Source organism: Euleptes europaea, chromosome 1 (assembly GCF_029931775.1).
Source record: "Euleptes europaea isolate rEulEur1 chromosome 1, rEulEur1.hap1, whole genome shotgun sequence".
Classification (NCBI taxonomy): domain Eukaryota; kingdom Metazoa; phylum Chordata; class Lepidosauria; order Squamata; family Sphaerodactylidae; genus Euleptes; species Euleptes europaea.
The window spans coordinates 67,528,701-67,549,126 of record NC_079312.1 but is presented as its reverse complement, the minus strand read 5'-3'; the positions used below and the strand labels follow the sequence as shown (position 1 = coordinate 67,549,126).

Here is a 20,426-nt window from a genome sequence, read left to right as displayed (position 1 = left end):
TATGATTTTTTTTGTATGCTCTTTCTTCACAAGAGAACTGAGCACGAGGAAATAACCTTAATAGAGAACTGACTGATAGCTTTGAAAGTTTTTCTTTTCTCTTTTCTTTTTTCCCCTTTTTCCCTTTTTCTGTTTGTGTGTGTGTGAGGGCAGCTGAAATTAAATTTACTGAAGCAATCAAGTTTTAAAAACAAGAATAAACAAACGACATAGATTTATTGTAGAAATACTAAACACAACACAGTTTAAGGGCTTTGAACTCTTAATCAAGAGAGATGTTAAATAAAAGGGAAGGCTTATGCATTTGTGTGTTATTTAGCACGAAGATTCAGAGAGTAGCTGGGTTGGTCTGCAGTAGAACAGCTAGATTTGAGTCCATTAGCACCTTAGGGACCAACAAGATTTTTGAGGTATAAGCTTTTGAAAGCTCCCTTAGTCAGATACACGTAGGAATGGAGATCCCAGAGCCCTTATAACCCAGTCAGAAGGTGGCAGGCGTGTTGCAAAGAAGGGACCCGGGATGCAAAGGTACAATGCACACTGTAATCAGCTTAATTAAAGCAGAGGGGGGAAAGTGTGCCAGCATGCCCCATTTACATTGAAAACCAAGAAGTGATGTCATGGGACACTCTAGGATTTGCAAAAAAACACTCCTCTATGTCTTTACCATAACATTTTGGTAAATCCTAGAACATCCCATGATGGCCCTTCCGATTTTCACTGTAAGTGGTATCAGTGTGCTGATGTGATGCCACTGTGTCAGTCCCTGCCCCTTAAATGCTCCCATAGTTGCCAGCTGCGGCCTAGCAATCATATGAATAATTTATATATCTGGCTGCTGCATAAACTACTACATGGAGTCTTGGTGAAAGGAAGTTAAAATCAGGAGTGCTGGCTTCTTTGGAAAACTGAGAACCTTGGAAGGGGGTATGAGCGGCCTGAATGTGGTAGTCTGGGGAGAGATAATTTTCTTACCAGTGTATTGTGATTGCTCCCACCCCCCAGTTTTCTAATTATTGCATAGTTAAGTGGTGTAGGGGCTTAGGCAGTCTGGAATCATAGCCTCAGGATCCTTTCCTTCATTGAGCTGTGATTAGTCAGAAAGACCTTTTTTCTATCCTCACAGTACTGTAGCGCTGTCAGTCACCAGTCCTGGTTTTAATTTGCTGCTATCTGGAATAGTATGTTTGATTAGCCATTTTATCTTGAATGGGTATCTGCCACTCACAGCCACTTGCTGACTGCTAATTCCTTATATGAATAAGAAAACTAGGGTTGCTGAGGAGCATTGCTTATTAGCATTAGAAGCTATTTTCTGTCTGGTAAAATAGTCCTAATAAAAATGTTTGCTATATCACTTGCTCTGAGAAAAAGAAGCTCTGGAAAAATTGAACTAGTAAACTTGCTGTCTAGAAAAACCCAAAATACCCGAGTATTATCAAAGAAATTCAAATGATCTAATTGCTTTTCTTGTAGTATTGATTATGAATGTGGTTGGTCTGTTTGCAAGAGTTTCATTGTATAACTAAGGTGACTGATGTTTATATTTTCCATTGATATATCACACTAAAGTCTCTTTTGCAAATGCAAAGTGTATTAACCTTAGCTCAAAATAAAAAATGTACCAATTTGAATGTCAAGTGTATGTCCTTGCTATGTGTAAGATCCAGTTATATCATGGATAATTCCATAATTACACAAACTGAATTTGTAATGGAAAATATTTTGTGCCATCTGCTGGCCATTACATTAAACTATGCTACAAATTAAGACTTTAAGAGCTGTATATTAAACTGTCGTTTTATTTTTTTCATTCGTTTATACCCCCACCTTTCCCCCAAAGCAGTTTACTTTGTTACATTTGCCTGTTTTATCCTCACAACAGCAACCCTGTGAGGTAATAACAATAATAAATATTGGTTCTTGTAGGTTATCCGGGCTGTGTGACCATGGTCTTGGTATTTTCTTTCCTGACGTTTTGCCAGCAGCTGTGGCAGGCATCTTCAGAGGAGTAACACTGAAGGACAGTGTTACTCCTCTGAAGATGCCTGCCACAGCTGCTGGCGAAACATCAGGAAAGAAAATACCAAGACCACGGTCACACAGCCCGGATAACCTACAAGAACCAATGAACTCTGACCGTGACAGCCTTCAACAAATAATAAATATTATTTATACCCGCCTTCCCCCAGCAAACTGGGCTCAGGGTGGCTAACAACAAGCAGATATACAATAATATAAATATGAGTTAAAACAATCTAAATGTCACAATTTAGTAAACCTTTGTTTGATGGCATCCAGAACTACCCACCTCAGGAGGATGTTATAAGGTAGCTGTGCAATAGTGCCTACCGTTCGATATCATTCATTCTGATGGGGGTTCAGGAAGAAAAGGGTGGAGATGGACTAATATGGGGATAGGAAGGACACAGCTAGGAAAAAGGGAGGAAAGAAGGGCCAAGGAGAGGAAGGGGATAAAAGGAATAAGGGTAAGAGGGTAAGGGGTCATCAATGTGCTGATGATATCAAACTATACATCACATTAAATAAAATCACAGCTGCTGCTGTTTCTTTTCTAACCCACACAAGATGGATGTTATGTTGATTGGGAAGCCTGTTGCTGTAGATGGGGCTGGTTCTTCCTATTATTGATGGAGTCCACCTTTCTTAGGAGGACTCTGTGAAGAGCTTAAGAGTCCTTCTGGGTCAGTTTCTCCCATGGAAGAAGCAGGTCAATATGGCAGAGAAGAATGCTTTCTTTTGGCTGCATGTGGTGTGGAAACTGACTCCCTATTTTGGTTAACAACTGACCCGTTGATCCATGTTCCCGTAACTTCAAGGCTCGATTATTGCAACATTCTCTACATCAGTATTCACTTGAAGATTGCTTGGTGCAAAGTTCAGCAGTCCATTTGCTATCTGTGGTGGGCTGCCCCGGGAGTGTGATATCTCCCGTTTTGAGATCTCTTCACTACCTACCAATTTTTTTCCCTGGGCCGATTCAAAGTGCTGGTGCTTACCTTTAAAGCCCTTCATGACCTACATGACTGAAGGGCCGGCTCTCCTTATATGTACCCCTCTAGCAGCTCTGCTTGTAATATTGTAATATTGATGTCTTCTTTCCTACCCCCCACACGGAGTATATTGTCTGGACGTGGGTGTTTTCAGTCACTGCCTCTCTTCTTTAGAACAGCTTCTTGGAGAAGATAAGAGGTGGTCCACCTTGCTGGCCTCTCAAACAGACTGTGAAACTGGAGGGTTTCGGGGACCTGTTAAGGATGATATGTGGACTGTGGGCCATGTCCTTTGTTTTTCTGCACTGTTGTCAGGCCAGTAATTACCTGGCTGTGTGTGTTTTAATTCACTGATGTTATTGCACTGTATTGCTTCAATCAGTTGCTTGTATTTTTAGGTGGTTGCCTTGGGTCTCAACTATGTTGGAAGAAAAGCAGGCTTAAAAATAATATTAAATACATTATGTAACTTCCACCTCTCACAATCCAGCATGCTCAACAGTTAACGTTTGTGCAAGGATCTCAGTTTCCCAGCAGCTGGTTCGCGTATTGACTGCTAGGAAACAATGATACCCTGAAAACAGTGGTGATTAGTGGGTCAGCATTGTCTGGGCAGATTAGTGACAGCTGCCCCATCTGTCAGGAAAAAACGATAGCGTCTGGGAAGGCTCCTGGTGTTCCTCGCTTAGTGTATATAGTTTATGTGAGAGGGCTCTGACACCTATACATTTAGTTGTTTTCTAATGCAGCTGTCCAGTAACAAGGATATTTATGAAATGGTTGCTTTAAGTGCACTTTATTTTTGTGAGCCTTTATGCGTTACTTGCCTGTCTGCTCTTCCAGTGGGCTGACACCTGTTCCGTTTGGCATTTTGTCTGCTTGCGGGAGTCATTGGTTTTGTCATTTTTTGAGTACAACTTAATTGCACCTGGAACACAGGATCACAGGAACCAGCACTATCACCTTATGGTTACTACTAAATACAGTATTTAATATTTACTTTATTTAAAATAATATATTTTCTAAATATTGCAAGCTGAACAGAGCCTTTAGGATAGGGCTTAATTACTTGGTTTGGCATGTGGATTTTCATAAGTCATAAAAACAGGATTGTATACCAGTGTACCTTTCTAATGAACAGAGAGCCTTCCTCCAGTGGAAGAAGCCTCAATTGTGAGGGAAAAAAACCCCAGTTGGATCTAACCCATAGTTTTTTGCCACTATCTTGAAAAGTCGTATGTCTTAAATAACACATTATATGAGAGTATTACCTTGTGTTTAAATGCCCCTTTTCTGTCTTCTCCCCTTTTAGAATGCTGAAGGTTTTAACATGAGCATCCCAATGCCGGGCCACCCAGTGAATTTTTCTGAGGTCACCATGGAGCAGGCTTGCAAGGATGTGGCACAGCTGGAAAATCTCATTGAAATGCACGATATCATATTTTTATTAATGGATACTCGTGAAAGCAGATGGCTTCCAGCTGTAATTGCGGCTAGCAAAAGGAAGGTACTGTATACGAACACTGTTAGTACCCTAGAGGCATACCGTAAGCAGCACATCACAGTTTGCGTAGGCTGTTTGAAAGCATTTGATAGATATTTATGGTTGTTGATTAAACCATAAATCAGCCTTTTCAATTGCACTTAATACATCACAGTTATGTTAGTAATATCTGAAAGAGGCAGCCATCAGTTCAGAACCACTGATATGTTAGATGTTTAGAAGCTGTTTTGAAAAGCATTTCTGGCTTGACTTTTTATGATGAGAAACTGCTTTACTTCAGGTGTAATGCCATACTTTTGTTTGGTGCTGTGTAAATGAGCTTCTGAGGGCCTCTGGGCTTGCTTGTGTGATTCATCCCCCTTTGCTCCCCTTCAGTGCCAGGCGAATTAGTTAGATCATGTTTTGCTGCAAAACCATAGTTTGCAGTTACATCAGATTCATCAAACTATAGTTTGTGCTTGCATTCAAATCAGAATTGCAAGTGAAAACAAACTGTGGCTTGCAATCTGACTTGTAAGGCGGTACAAACCATAATTTTCCTGATTGGGTATATTGACAAGTATGGCTAGCTCTAAAGAGGAAGTAACAAATTGGCTCATGGTGTCTAAGGGGAGGAGGGACTGTGGTAAGGATGAAAAATCTGAACCAAATCTCCAGGAGCATATCTCTGCATCCTTTCCTGGCAATGTATAAAGTGGATTTAATTATATAAAATGTACTTTGTGTATAGCCTGGGGATCCCTGTAGCCTGTTGATAACTAAAGATACTGGCAACGTTGTATGCTATCTGGAAGTGTATAAATATACCTGTTGTGCACCTATTCCCCTATTTTATATTGCAGCAGTTTCTCCCACTTCAGTCTACTAACTGCTTTTTAAATGGTGGTAGAAATATGGACTGTGTGATTATTGTTGGAACTGGTGCATTGTTGCATGCAGTTTGCGGGGAGCCTCTGTGCTGTCTCTTGAATAAGCCATTTAATTTACTAACAATGAAAGAATTACGGGCAACTTTTTTATCCAAAGATTTGTTGATACCAGAAAAGTCAGGAAAGATTGCTCAACATGTGAGTTGTGAACATATTTGCTGTATCTGATAGATTTTCTAGCTCTTTTCACAAACTCAAATTTAAGCAAAACACTAGTAGGTTTGTCAATGTAACTTGGAGCCAAAAATGAAAATTAAAAAGATTTTAAAAAGATTTTTAAAAATTGGTTGGATCCAAACCACTGCAAGTGGAGGAAAGGTTGCAGAATGGAAACTTTCTCATTCCCATCTTGTGCTGCAGGCAACTGGACCCCCTGCCCATTCTGCTGCCATGGAGGGGGATCAAGGAAAACAGTGGCTGTTTGCAGTGGGAAGAGGGAATTCACAAAAAATGTCTCTTCTGCCAACAGAATTGCCATTCTTCAGGCACAACGGCATTTTTTGACCCAACCTGGTGTTTATTAATAGTTTCACTTTTTTCTGCATTTGCCTTATTTTCACTTTGTTTTCTTATGAATATTTTTATGAAGTTGGTCATCAATGCTGCGTTGGGATTTGACACCTTTGTGGTGATGAGACATGGGCTAAAGAAACCCAAGCATCAAGAGGTGGGCGATTCTCCTTGCAATAACCCTGCTGGATCAGCGGATCTTTTAGGATCATCACTATTTTCAAATATTCCAGGCTATAAACTCGGTTGCTATTTCTGCAATGATGTTGTAGCACCAGGTGATGTAAGTAGACTTCATATTCACTACTTTTCTTTGGAAACATCTCTATTTGATCATTACTATCCTGGTTTATTTTTTAAAAGGATTTTAAACGATTTGTGCAGATAGGAGGTATAACACTGAAAACCACATTTCTTTGTAGTCCACCAGGGATCGGACGTTAGATCAGCAATGCACAGTCAGTCGGCCGGGGTTAGCCATGATAGCAGGAGCCCTTGCGGTAGAATTAATGGTATCAATATTGCAACATCCAGAAGGGTAAGTTGTATTTGTGGGGAAAATATTTTGAGTTTTCATGAAATCATTCAGCTTTGCATGCATAAAATTCGGAACACATTTTTTTCCGAATTCTGAACCAGATGCCAAAGGGGAGGAGAATTATTTAAATGAAAGGTATTGATTAAATGAAACATATCTATATTTGGCTGAACAGAAGTTAATCTAGCAATTCTCATGTTACAAAATATTAGATAGATACCATATAGTCTGAAAATGCAGCACTGCTTGAATGTGATTTTGGAAATCCTTAATTTCACTTATTACACTGTTAGGGGAGGGGCTGTGGCTCAGTGGTAGAGCATCTGCTTGGCATGCAGAGGGTCCCAGGTTCAATCCCTGGCATCTCCAGTTAAAGGGACTAGGCAAGTAGGTGATGTGAAAGACCCCTGCATGAGACCCTGGAGAGCTGCTGCCGGTCTGAGTAGCAATACTGACAGCTTCATGTGTTCATCAGTATATTCTGGCTGAGGGTCTTTGGACAATTGGAGAGATTCCTTTTTCATATTTAAATATTAAAGCAGTAACTACAACACTGATATGATAAAAGGAGCTGGGGTCATGTATTGGCTCAGAACAAGCTGTGATCTATGCAGTTGCCAGTTTAAGTCTTGCTGCTGCTGCAGTCTTAGGCAAATCACTCTTTCCCAGTCTGCCATCTGCAGTATGGGAATTATACTGACAGACTTTACAGACAAATCTGTATTTAAAAGATAATGTGTGTGAATTGCTTTGAATGTGAAAGCATTATATAATTTCTAAGTAGTACTGTTAAAATAAAAAAAGATTCCAGAATGAAGTTAAAAATGAAAGTATTCGTGCTAGTGATCATTTTTAACTTGTCCAAATCCATACTAGCTGTTTTATGGGTGCCAAACATGTGCCAAGAGCATTAGTTTGTTCTACAGGGAAGAAATAATTGACAAATACCCCTCACCAAGGCACATAAAGTGTAGTGATTGCACCAAAGTCCAATACAACCTCTCTGTTATCCATCAGTTATGGAACAGCATATTGCTGATGTCTCTGTGGCAGGCAGATGGAGACTGCCAACCAATGCAGACCTGTCTGGTCAAGGTTCCCCAGATGTCAGATAACCTGTGTCCATATGTGGAGTACACCAAGGGAGGGAACGAAAGGAAGACAGTTCTCTTTCCTGGAAGGGGCACTGTGGTGCAACTGGAAGGAACCTTGGAGTGAGCTCTACAGACAAGGGAGCTTTGCAGATATGGGACTGAGCCCTTGCCAGCCACAAAGTTCCCCTTGGCCAGGTGCACTCTAGGGAAGGAAACTTGGCACTGTCACACTTCTGTAGTTCACTCAGCAGAGGAAACCCTAATAAAACACCCAAGATCTCTCACACAGTGGTTTGGGTCCCGGGCAGGGGAGCCCCAGCCTTTCGTTGGGCAAGAGAAATGCAGACATAAGGGCAGCAAGATGGGAACACACAATTGCACTTCTACCAAAAGGCAATTGTATCAGCCCACTGGTAGCTCACTGGGGACAGGCATCTGTGTGGCAGACAGGAGGGACAGGTGTGGTTCCCACTAAAGGGAATACAGGAAAGAGGGTGAAGTTTACCTTTTGCCCAGCAACAGGTGATCAGCCACAAAATAGTAGGGAGTGACTGGGCTAGAACCCATACCTCTCTCTCAGGAGCACTTCTCCAACCACTCATCCATCTTGGGTGCATGGGGGCAAGATACAGCATGGGGTATTCAGCACCTCCCAGACATTTTGCCGTCATTACCAGCCATACAGAACAGAACTGGGAAGACCAGAGAAAAGTATGGTGCAGTGGAAAGCACAAGGATAGCAGCTAAAGCCCCAGATGTGTTCAAATCCCGAATAAAGGGAAGTTGGGACAGAGCACCAATCACCGTTGAGATTGTGTCCTGACAACAGACTCACGTGGCATGAGCTTCTCATACTGATTGGCTGACCCATACACCCATCATTTTGCCCAGCAAGCCCCAATTGACTGTCCACCAGGAGGCAGAATCTCCCCCCATCTCCTGGTTGTCCCAGCAACATCAGCTCTCTGTGCATCTGCACTCCACTACATGGCTCATTGCATGCTAGGGGTGGTGTGGGTGAGCGTAGTACTTTGGGATCCTGCCTCTTTCAAGGGCAGTCCATTGGACTGTCTCCTCTTAGAGCATACTGGAGACAGCTGAGGTTGGTAATGACCAGGGAGCGGGAACAAAGCCTAATCTGCCAAACACTGATCGAACAGGTACGTCTGTGTAGAACTCCACAAATTTATTCAAGAGCGTCAGAATCGCTGAAAGCAAGTCAGATGAATGGAGCTGTCAGTTCTCTTGTGCCTCTGCAAGCTGCACCAGTGAACTGCAGAGTCACAGGAGCAACAGTCCTAACCACTGTGTGCCTATGAGAGGGGCAAATGCATCTGTCCAAAAACTGACAGTTGCTACTGGCGTAAGGATTGGTTGCCATGCTAAGTCCATTCAGGATGGAGCCACTAAAAATGGGGCGAGATATGGTTTCTTTACCTTTGGAGAAGTATCAACGCAATTGTATTTCAGTTCCCTCTTCTACGAAGAGATGGAGGCGTGTAATAAGCTTCACTTCATTGAAGAGGTCATTCTGACTTCTTTAAAACTGGGATTACAGACTCTTCAGGGCAGATCGTCATCTTTATCTCTCTCTTTTAAAGTGGTTATGCTGTTGCTAGCAGTAGTGATGACAGAATGAATGAACCTCCCACCTCTCTCGGGCTTGTGCCTCACCAGGTTAGTAAACTAAGAATGAATAAAGGTGTGTTATTTTATTTATTTTTATTTTTTAATTTACATTATTTTTAGTCCACCTGTCTCACAGAGACTCAAGGCGGATTACACATAATGAGTCAGTACAGGCAACCTGTGGTGTCTCAAGCTCACAGGCCGAAGTTGACCAGTGCTGGGCTGCCAATCACCAGCTCCTGTGCCTCCTTCCAAGCTGGCCTTCTCCAGTGATCCGAAGGGTCTGGCGTCCCTGGAGGTGAGGCTGGCGGCTGCAGTGCTTCTGTTTCCACCTCAGAACCCGGGCTGTGAGACTGAGGGTGTGGCATGCTGATTTTGGCCCAAGACCCCCCTTCTGCACCAGACGAAGTCTCTGCTTTCTCTGGTGGGTCTTCCTGTGGCCTCCACGGGCTGGGGCCAGCTTCATCCTTTCCTCATCCAAGGAGGTGTTGACAGGCAGAACCACGACAAATTATTTGAACCAGTTCAGGACACATCCCCTGATACCTTTTTGTTCTTTTACACAAAGAAATAGATTGATCTTAGCTAAGGTGCTTTCCCCATTGTGAAAACTAGATAGCACCAAGTGAATAAAAATCGCATTGGGAAAACCAAAGGGGTTGGGCTAAACACTCTCAAATATAACAACAAATAAATCTATTTTTATTATATATTGTGCACAATTGTATTTAAAAACTCAGGGCCTAAAATACAGGCTTCCTAGAAAGCATAAACATAGTTACAAATACTACCAACAAGTAATAGTTGGTGTTAGTACATAAAATAACCAAAATCTGACCAGACGTGTTTTGGCCTTTTAGAGGCCTTCCTCAATGGTCATACATACACAATTTTACAATACACATCTGGACATATACACAAACGTTGTGCAAGGTAAATATATATATATTATTGTATAATATTAATAATTAATAATATTAATTAATTATTAATTAATAATATTAATGTATATTATTCTGTGTAGCTTTATGTTAAAATAGTCCATGTGTCTTAAAATATGGCTCATGGCTCACATTTTGCATATGGTATCCAGCTTTTCAGGATATGTATAACATCAACAGATATTTATTTTCCCTCTAAATAAGTTTGGGAAATGGTCCTCGGACATTGCAGGCCATGTGCTTGAAGGGCACCCCTATCACTGGCAGGTTTTGTAAGGTAATCTTTGTGATTACTTTTTGGGGAAGCCCCTTATGCAGGGGCTTCCCCAATCGTGTTGCAGGATTGGCAGAACTGTGTAAACTCTCCTCCTACTCCCTGACCCCCCCCCAAAAAAAATTCTGTTTCAATCTCCTTCATTTTCCTTACTCCCATGTGTTCGTTCATAGGCGTTTCATGTGACATACTCAGAAGTTTCTGTCTGGGCATTTTTGGCACAGGCAGCTGGCACCTGGGCTGCCAAGTTGGCTGGTGTCCATTTGAAACAAACACTCAGTACAACAGCCCATTTTTTTTAATTGCAAACCAGGAGGCATTTTTCAAGCTGGTGTATTCCCTCTGCCGTTTTGGAAACTCTGGCTGGCTTGGCTGGAACTCTGCTGCCTTAGGCTGGCGTCGTTCTCTCTCCCCTGTCCTTAGTGGTCAGGAAGGCTCCCACGTTTCTGTCATTCCTCAAACTGTTTAAAACAGAATTGTTCAGGAGGGCATTTTTATAAAGCCAAGGACCATATTGTAACATAACGGCACAGGAAAGTGCTTTTATAAAGGTTTTGGAACTGTGACCCATATTACGATGTGTAGTATGTTTGTTGTATGTATCATCCTACTTACGTAACACTATTGCCCACATTGTTCAACATATCGTGTCTATTACTCTGTGCTTTGTTTCAGATTGCTGTAATCCCAGTCCTATTATATTGCTTATCATATCTCATCCTATGGATTTCGTTGATTTAAACTGCGTAATCCGCCTTGAGCCTCAGTGAGAACTGCAGGCAATAAATAAATTAAAAACAAACATATGTACATTATGTTTAAGAACTACTTCTGTTTCAGTTCCTTACATGGAGAATTACATTTGAAATGTGTATATGGCAGTCATACTAAATCTCTCTGCCTCAACTCCTCCCCCCGCCATAATTTTCCCTGTAAGCATTCTAAAAACAATTTCTGCATATTTTAAAATAGCAAGCTCTGTCTTACATTGCAATATTGTTATTTTTTAAGCTGCCACTTAACTTTTATTTTGGATCTGTTAGTAATTTCTGCTGAGGGTTTTTCCTTGCTTTCCTGCTAAAACTGCCCTCTGAAATGCTGCTCCTAGGGAGACAGGGGACCTCCGGGAACAACATGAAGTTGGGGGATGATCAGAGGTTTTCAACAGGTGGGGGGAATCAACACAGATCGCCCCCCTTTCCTTTTCATGGGAAGCCTCTACTGGATCCAGGCTATTATCTCAACTTCAGAAAATCTTCAGTGAGAGGCTGCCAGGGATGCCACAGCTAGCGATAATAATGGACATGTAGACACTAGCATATAGTAGCAGGTATTGGACAGTTTGGACAGTGCTGTTACAATGCTGTTAAATGGTTGCAAGGAAATACATTGGTTTGTTTTGGCACTCTAGCTCCAAGCACTGGAACAAAGTCACAAGGATAAGATCTGTGCAGACTGTATTCAGATTTGATTTAGTAAAGTGAGGAACTAATGCAAACTTAGTTTCGTATGAGGCCTTGTAATACGTTGCATGGTGTTCTAGTGGTTTTGTACCAACACGTTTTGTAAAATAAAAGAGAACATGTGCTGGCCACAAAGCACTTGCTTGAACGATATTGCTGTTTTGAACACTGGAAATGAAAGACAGACTAAGAAAGCTGATCCCTTTTATAGGCCCGTCGTATCACATTACCTATTTTGCCTCTCCCAAAGTGCTTATTAAAGCTGATGGTTGGAAATATTCTAGTCTCAAACACTTCTGTAATACACAGAAATTTAGCTTCAAACAGTTGGAAAAGGAGCTGTGTGTACCCTTTCTTCTTGACAACTGGTGTACAGCAAGAACCCAGGCAGTACACTTAATAGTGTTTTTCCTGCCATTTGCATGTTGTGTTCATGTTTTTTTCTTCTTCAGTTGTCACTTGTTGCAGTGAGGGAGTTTAAACTCTAGGTGGAGCAGGGTGTCTGTCTTGAGTGAAATAATGCTACATGTTGATAGTACTGCCTATATGACCAAAACATGTCGCATGTAAAATCGGTTTCAGCAGAAAGTCATGCTAGCATTGATGGGATTCTTGCTGTCCAGAATCATACATGTCGGTTGGTGCTTTTTTCAAAAACTTTGATAACACACTAACTTTGATAACACACTACTATTAGTCGCATGATGGTGATCTTAGTCTCTTTTCTTTTCAGATTCGAGGTTTTTTATCAAGGTTTGATAATGTCCTTCCTGTCAGTCTGGCTTTTGACAAGTGTACCGCCTGTTCTCCCAAAGTAAGTTTGAAGCTTCTTTGGCTACACAGAATAAGAATGATTTTCCTGTATATATTGTTTTGCATACAGCTCTCATGGTATCTATAACTTGGTTTATTACAAGAGATTTTCCTCTCGTTTCATGTACATACCGTATTTTTCGCTCCATAAGACGCACTTTTTTCCTCCTCAAAAGTGAGGGGAAATGTCTGTGCGTCTTATGGAGTGAATGCCGGCTGGGCGCGTGCGCGTTGGGACGGCGCAAGCTGGCGTTCCCTGCCCCGACGGCCAGCTGGGAGGTGGGCGGGGTGCACAGAGCCGGCTGGGCGCGTGTGCGTCCGGACGGCGCGAGCCGGGGTTCCCCGCCTTGACGCCCAGCCGGCTCTGTGCGGCCCGCCTGCCTCCCAGCTGGCCGTCGGGGCGGGGAACGCCGGCTTGTGCCGTCCCGACGCACACGTGCCTAGCCGGCATTCACTCCATAAGACACGTTTTTAGAGGAGGAAAACAAGATTTAAAACAAGATCTAAAAACTAGGTGCGTCTTATGGTCAGGTACGTCCTATGGAGCAAAAAATACGGTACTCTATGAAGTATTATTACAGAATAAATTCTTTGGCTGTATAATTTTAGATAATTTTCTAGCTTCCTTTAAATATTGGCTGCCAAGTCAGTTGTCTAAGGTTTTTTTTTTTTTTTTTTGAGAGAGAGATTCAGTTGTCAGGATAAAAATTACAAGATGATTATGTATAGTACACAGTGTTCAGTAGTATATTTGAGTTGAATTGAGGTAATTTTCTTTTTTGGGTCTCCCAATACTTAATATTAAGAATATTATGTTCCCAAAATATGGAGTTGGCCTCCTTTTAGAGGTATAATCAGATGCTCCTACCTCCACTGCCTTACCCTATCCTTATCTGTGCTAAGGGCTCCTCTCAGATGAACTTGAATTTCTGATGTTGTTGGAGAAGCATGAGGAATCCGGGTATTTCAGTAGCTCCCATGCCACTAAAGTAATATCGAAACAGAAGGGACCTGTAATTGGTTTACTACTTGTGTAACAAAGTCACAGACTTGCTCAACTCCAGACTAAGGATAAGAATGATAACTTCCAGCTGATTGCCTTCATTTTGTGTTGTACAAGGACAGTTTCATTTTTTTTAATCATTGAGTTTCCACCATGGCAGAATTGAAACTTCTGTTATATTCCTGGGTAACTTCAATTAACTCTTGGTGAGAGAATCTCTAAATGCGTGGCCTTTTGCGAACGTAGACATTGATATACTGTGGTGCCAATCTGAGTTGTCACCAGATGGGGTTTGACAGAACCTCATTCAGCTTTTGAGATGTAATGACTTGGGGCCCCATTAGGGGGTTACGTTTCCAGGTAAGGTCTGGGGAAATAAGGGTTGAAATAATCTTAATTTAAATTGAATTTGGGGAGCAGCTCTCTTCTAGTTTTTCCAGGTCTCTTCCTGTCTGACTTATCAGTCTGAGACTGCTGATATTCCCTAGCCTTGGCTTTGCCTTTTCTTCTTCCTGGCTCCTTGTACTAATCCCTCTCAAGTGCCTTTCTCTTTGCTGCTTTAACTTCCACTGTTCCTGTTACAGCTGTCTGTCTTTTATAACCCTGTTGCACCAATCGATCAGCAGGACTGATATCCCACTAAGTAGCCATATTTCTAGAATGGCACCGCACATTTAACTTTCTAAAAGTAAGGAAGCCCTTAAACATTTAGTTTAGTGCTTGGGAAATAGTTTTGATGTTCTTCCTAGACGTTCCTTACTGCTACCATTCTTACAGCTCCCATTCTGCTCCCATTTTGGCCTACCACTCTCTCTACCATCCCCACAAGCCTATTCTTTCTCCTCTTGCTTGGTGTTAACATTGTCAGACCGTAGCAAAAAGGGAAAAAAATGTAACATCTTCATATTGAAAATAATTAAAACCCAAAAATGTGATTTTCCCAACCTGAACATATTGGCAAAGTTAAACTGAATTGATGTACATTTGTGTACTTATTCTCCGGGAATAGTTTACCGTCTCATCAGAAGTTTGTTTAGCACAAAATACAGCTATCCTTACTCCTGCCCCATCTAAGAAAAGATTTCTTCGCATGGTTAACTGAGGTTACAATGCTGGGATTTCTTTTACCTGAAAAACTTATTGGCAAACGCAGCATTTCACGGCTCAGAGTTTATTTATACACACACACTGTTTCACAGCTTATGCAAGACTCTCTGAGTTCTTAGGTTCTTCAGTTTTTCCTTAGGTGTATCAGTCCATGTTCAAGGAATCATCTTGATTGAGAGCTCCTGCTGTGAATGCCAAGTAGGTGTGACTCATAATTTGGCTTGTGTGTAAGTGCTATTAATTCTGTGATGTGAGGGATTCACTGCAGACATTTTCTATTCACTTTCTGTACAATATATATCCTTCATACTCTTAACAATGCAGTCCTGTGAAAAATTACACCAGTCTAAGCCCAGTGAACCCAATGAGTTTAGACTAAAGTAACTTGGCATAGGATTGCGCTGTAAATATATATTACAGGACCTCCAAGATCACTGGAAGGGGGCAAGAGTGAAGAATAATGTAGTCCTTATGAGAACATGAACATTTTCTTCCTAGAAACTTGGCTGTTGTAATGGAATACTGATAAGTTTTGCTAATATAACTGGTATGTTTCATTAGGAGTGCAAGAATCTTCACATCTATATATCTAATTCCCAAGTCTGCCCCCTGCCTACTTAAATCCGCACCTAGGGGGCAGACTGACCCCCTAAGGTTTTCCTGCAGTCTCAGGGGACCCCCTGGGTCTGCAGAAAAAATCTAAAACTCTGTACCAGCGGGACACTGACACCCGCCTAGAGATCGGGACTGCGGGAGGTAGTTGCTGCCTCAGTTGATGAGCCTCCAGCAGGCTCCCCAGCTGAGATCAAGATGGGGGGGGGTTGCTGCCTCAACTGGTGAGCCCACAGCAAGCTTGCCAGCCAAGATTGGGACTGGGGGGCGCGGCCTTGGCAGGCTCAGCAATGGGGGGGGGATTCTTCCTGTGAGTTTTGCAGCCCCCAGTGGTTTTATTCTAGAATTTACAATGCATGTAACTAAGTGTATCATGTTGGGAAGGTAAACTATCTTTAGTTAAGACTTGTAAAGTTCAAGTAATGAAGCTATATTTGCACCCACTTCATTTCCGCCTCCCCCTCAACCTCCCATGTGACTTTTTTGTATTTTGTTAGGTGTTCATTCCTAAAAACATTGGGGCTTGTGGTAGGGGATGGGTGAGATGATAGCTTGACATTCGTTTTAAATCCTTTGGGCTGTAATAGCTAAGTATATAAGCAGTGAGCCAGGGAGTACCTCTCCCCACCTTGCTCAAACCAGTCTCATTTCATGAACTTTCTAGGAGCCCTTAAACAAAGCCATTATTTGTTGCAGCTTTAGCTTCTTCCTTGATACCTTTTAATGATTCTAACATGTCTTAATACAAGATCAAATTATTTTCCTGCCTGTCCCCTCTGGTCAGCTTCAGAGGCCTTGCTTCGGGTGTCCCCACCCTGAGGCTAAACTGGTGGCAACCCGAGGCAGGACCTTTTCAGTCATGGTGCTGAAACTTGGGAACACCCTCCCCAAGGAGATTAATCTTTCTCCCTCTGTCATTGTCTTCCGCCAGCAAATGAAGACTTTTCTGTTGGATTTGGTGTATCCCCAGTAAACTCTTATTGGCCCTTCTCCCTGATAGTTTACGTGTGTGTTTGTATCTTTATATGTTTTTATTGTGTTAATTAAATATTTTATATACATTTTAAATGTTATTTTAATGTTTTAATGTCTGATGTTCATTGCCTTTGGGAGTCTTATTTGGTGGAAAGGTGGCCTATATGTGTTTTAAATAAATATATATATTTAAAATAAACTTTATGTGATGTTTTGAATAGCCTAAGGCCTAAAGCAGTGGGTTTCAAAATTTATGCCCTCAGGGAAACTTCTTTCCTCAGTGACTTATCTGCTAAGGAACTTCTGTGCATTGTAGATTTGGAGGGATACTGTTTGCTCATGGTGCTATCCAAGAAGGTTGAGTTATGCTTTTCCCATGACAGTAAGTAAATTAGAAATGGCAGACAATTTGTCTTTTAGCCATCTTCTCCTCTATTTCCTCTCTCCCAATAAGTTTCTAAGGAAGGAACTGCCCTGTATTTTGGGAGGGGCCATGGCTCAGTGGTAGAACATCTGATTTGTGTGCAAAAGGCCCCAGGTTCAATCCCCAGCATCTCGGATTGAAAGGATCAGGTAGTAGGTGATGTGAAAGACCTCTACCTAATAACCTGGAGAGCTGCTGCTAGTCTGCGTTAGCAATACAGACCTTGATGGACCAATGGTCTGAGCCAGGATAAGGCCGGTTCATGGGTTCATTATCTCAAACTGTACACAATATTGGTGTTAGCCTCTTTCCTGCTGAACAGTATTAATATCCTCAGTGTGTCTTCAGTACATCTTTTAAAGTTATTAAACCTTTTGATAGCCAAACAGTACCATTCTAAGTACAGTGTTCTCTTCTAACCCCCTTGACGCCGATGGACTTAGAAAAATGTAGCTCTACTGTACTTGCTGAAAGCATGATGTGTTAACTACACTGACTTCATATGTCTACTCACTGAAAGCCGGCAATACTTTACTAAAAGCTTTGAGGCAAAAAATCTCTTTACAAAATAGATTATTCTTGTTGATTCTCTGACTTGTGTATCATGAGTTAAGCCACAATTTTCTAAACTAGATCTCCCAATAAACCTGTTAGTCAAATCAGGGTCTATTTTTAAAGGGTTGAAATAGATTTAGTTAGCCTACAGAGATAAAGGATGTACAGTAGCTTAAGTGCAGGACTGCAGTTATTCCCGATTAAACACAGCCAGAAAATCTGGAGTTCTGTCTCAGTGATCATGCTTATGAGACTCCAGTATACTTACTCCTCTGTTTTTGTGTGTGTGTTTTTAAACAATTGTCAAGCAATCTGGGCTGAATCTACTCATCTAGAAAGCAGTTACCTGCAGTTCTAATCATAACATGTGTACAGCTAATAAGGATGGAGGTTATAAAAGGTATATTTAGGCCAAAATTTTAAAAGTTGATTTCTCACAGTGGCCATCCCAAAATTTCTCAATAGCTCCCTCAAGAAGCTAAAAATATGTAAGGCATACAGCTGGTTTGGAATAGCTCTGCCTAAAGATTGGTTTGAAGTGTGAATGACTGGCTCTCTTTATGACTAAAACATAGAGTTTCTCTCTGATACACATGAAAATCAGAAATAAGAACTAATTTTTATGGAGCTCAAGAAGTGTATAATTGCTGTGTAAATATTTAGATGTGTGTGTATGTTTTTCTGCACGACCTATGTTGCATAGCTACATTTAAAAAATAGAAGCAAGGTGAAAGAAAATTAATTACAATATTAAGATTTTTCAAAAGCGTTCAGACAGATATTTTTAGGTTAGAGTATAGGGAATGAAATTATTACTTAGCATACTAAAAACCCAAACAAAGTCAAGGTAAACATGTAATCGGCTTTGCCATTGGGATTAGATTTCTAGATATGATGAGGTAACATATTCTAACACTGAAATGGAGTTGGGCATGTAAATGTTAGGTTTCCAGTATAAGACCTATAAAGCAACCTTTTCAGTACAGAAGTAATTTAATATTCTCACCACATGAAACAAGATCACTATGGGAATAGCACAGCTGTTAAAATCCAAGTCAGATTTTATTAAATCATCAAACCTGTTTGTGTAAAGCAGGGCTCTTTTAAAATGACTACATGGAAGAAATGCTTTCTGAACACATTTCTCCTCATTCCCAGTTGTTGTTGTTTTAATTGAAATGCAGAAGATACTCCATTGATATTTTACTTCCTTTTCTATTGGATCTAAGTCAATATGAAAACAAATGTTCAAAAATTACATGACATGCTTGTAGAAATCAACGCATGACTCCTGAGTTGTTTGCCAAGTGGGGCAGACATATATAGCAACCACAAAGAAAATAAATACCTCTTAGCAAAGGAACTCTGGTTTTTCCATAATGGTGCTAACCATCTAGTGGGGGAAGCCCTCCCAGCCCTCTTGGCTTCAATTACTATTTAGTTCTCCAGTCCTTGACCTCCATCTAAAATAAGTGATGTCACTTCAAGTCAGGCTGGTAGAAGAAGGTTGTTTTTCATAAGACAGATTACTCAGAGGCAACAGCCAGCCTATAGTTTGTTTGGGTGTTGTCCACATAATTTGTGAGATTTTAAAACAATGTTCTTTAATGAATTGTCGAAGACTTTCACGGTCAGAGTTCATTGGTTCTTGTAGGTTATCCGGGCTGTGTGACCGTGGTCTTGGTATTTTTAATGTTCTTTAATGTGTTTCTGTCAGGAAAGAAAATACCAAGACCACGGTTACACAGCCCGAATAACCTACAAGAACCAATGTTTCTGTAAAGTCTGTGTTCAGCTGAAAATTCTGTTGATTTCTAGATCAACAGTATTTGGTCTACAGCACACTAACATTCTAATCTGAGTTCACAATTTTCATAGCTCATGTACTTCTGAAAACTGTTCTCCATAGACAGTTACAGTATATACTATTACTGCCTTCAATAAGAATAGGCAAAAGTCATAGGAAAATAAACCATGGTTTGTTGCACATTCTAGTTGGTTTACCAAAAATAAATATCAGACCCCAGCTAGTCTGCTGCCTGCTTCCAGGCAGAATCCCAGATTGTCACAATTTTTAATTTATTTCATTTTAGTTATAGTCCATCTTTCTTGCTGAGACTCAAGGCAGATTACAGGATATAAACTGTAGAAAGAATGAACAGTGCAATAGGAGTAGGATCACAAAATTGGAGAATGTGAACAACATAAGAAGAGACCTGCTGGATCAGACCAGTGGTCCATCTAGTCTAGCATCATATCTCACACAGGGGCCAACCAGTTCCAACAAACAAAAACAAGCTGCCTTTTATTGTGGCTAGCAAAGCATCAAAAAGCAGAGTATCTCAAAGTATCTGAAGAAGGGAGCTTTGACTCTTGAAAGCTCATACCCGGAAGATATTGTTGGTCTCTAAGGTCCTACTGGATTTGAATCTAGCTGTTCTACTGCAGACCAACATAGCCTTTCATGTATTAATAGTATAATTAATAGCAATAAATAGGATATGTGTCTGGGCCCGGGTGCAAGAAGTGTCTGAGAATGGCATTATTGCATAACTAAATATAGAAATGAAGATATAGTTCAAAGATGTATGTATTGGTTCAGAGCCAGCAAATAGTCATATGCACGAGAAACTTGTAATCCCTATTTTTTATATTTTTTGTTATGTTAAAACATAACGCGAATGAACTAACACAGCTTTTCTGTATTTTAAGAAGATGTTTGAATATGGATAACTTTGTATAGTGCTTAAAACTATAATATAGTTAGTTAGCCAAGAATGTGAGCCCCGTCATGTGGGACACCTAGCTATCATTGGGAGATGATTTAAAAACCTATAAATATGGGGAAATGAAGCGATCTGGAGCGTTTTCTTAGAAGACATTCCTTACTGTTGGTAAGAAATAATGAATAGGCTCAAATAGTTTAGTGAATACAAGTCAAATGGTATAATCATATAAATCTTAAAAATGTAAATAATTATTTGTTAGTAGAAAGACAAAGGAGCCCCGTGGCGCAGAGTGGTAAGCTGCAGTACTGCAGT

At 40.9% G+C, this 20,426-nt stretch overlaps 1 protein-coding gene across 1 annotated transcript in view; it reads left to right on the top strand.

Moving 5' to 3' along the window:
* The window catches only part of ATG7 (autophagy related 7), a 98,160-nt gene that overhangs the window by 20,005 nt on the left and 57,729 nt on the right, over positions 1–20,426 (top strand). Inside the window, exons 12-16 of the mRNA XM_056866520.1 lie at positions 4,327–4,521; positions 6,037–6,240; positions 6,380–6,495; positions 9,191–9,266; positions 12,630–12,710. Coding sequence (XP_056722498.1) covers positions 4,327–4,521; positions 6,037–6,240; positions 6,380–6,495; positions 9,191–9,266; positions 12,630–12,710 — 672 coding nt within the window. The remainder of the gene's footprint in view (positions 1–4,326; positions 4,522–6,036; positions 6,241–6,379; positions 6,496–9,190; positions 9,267–12,629; positions 12,711–20,426) is intronic.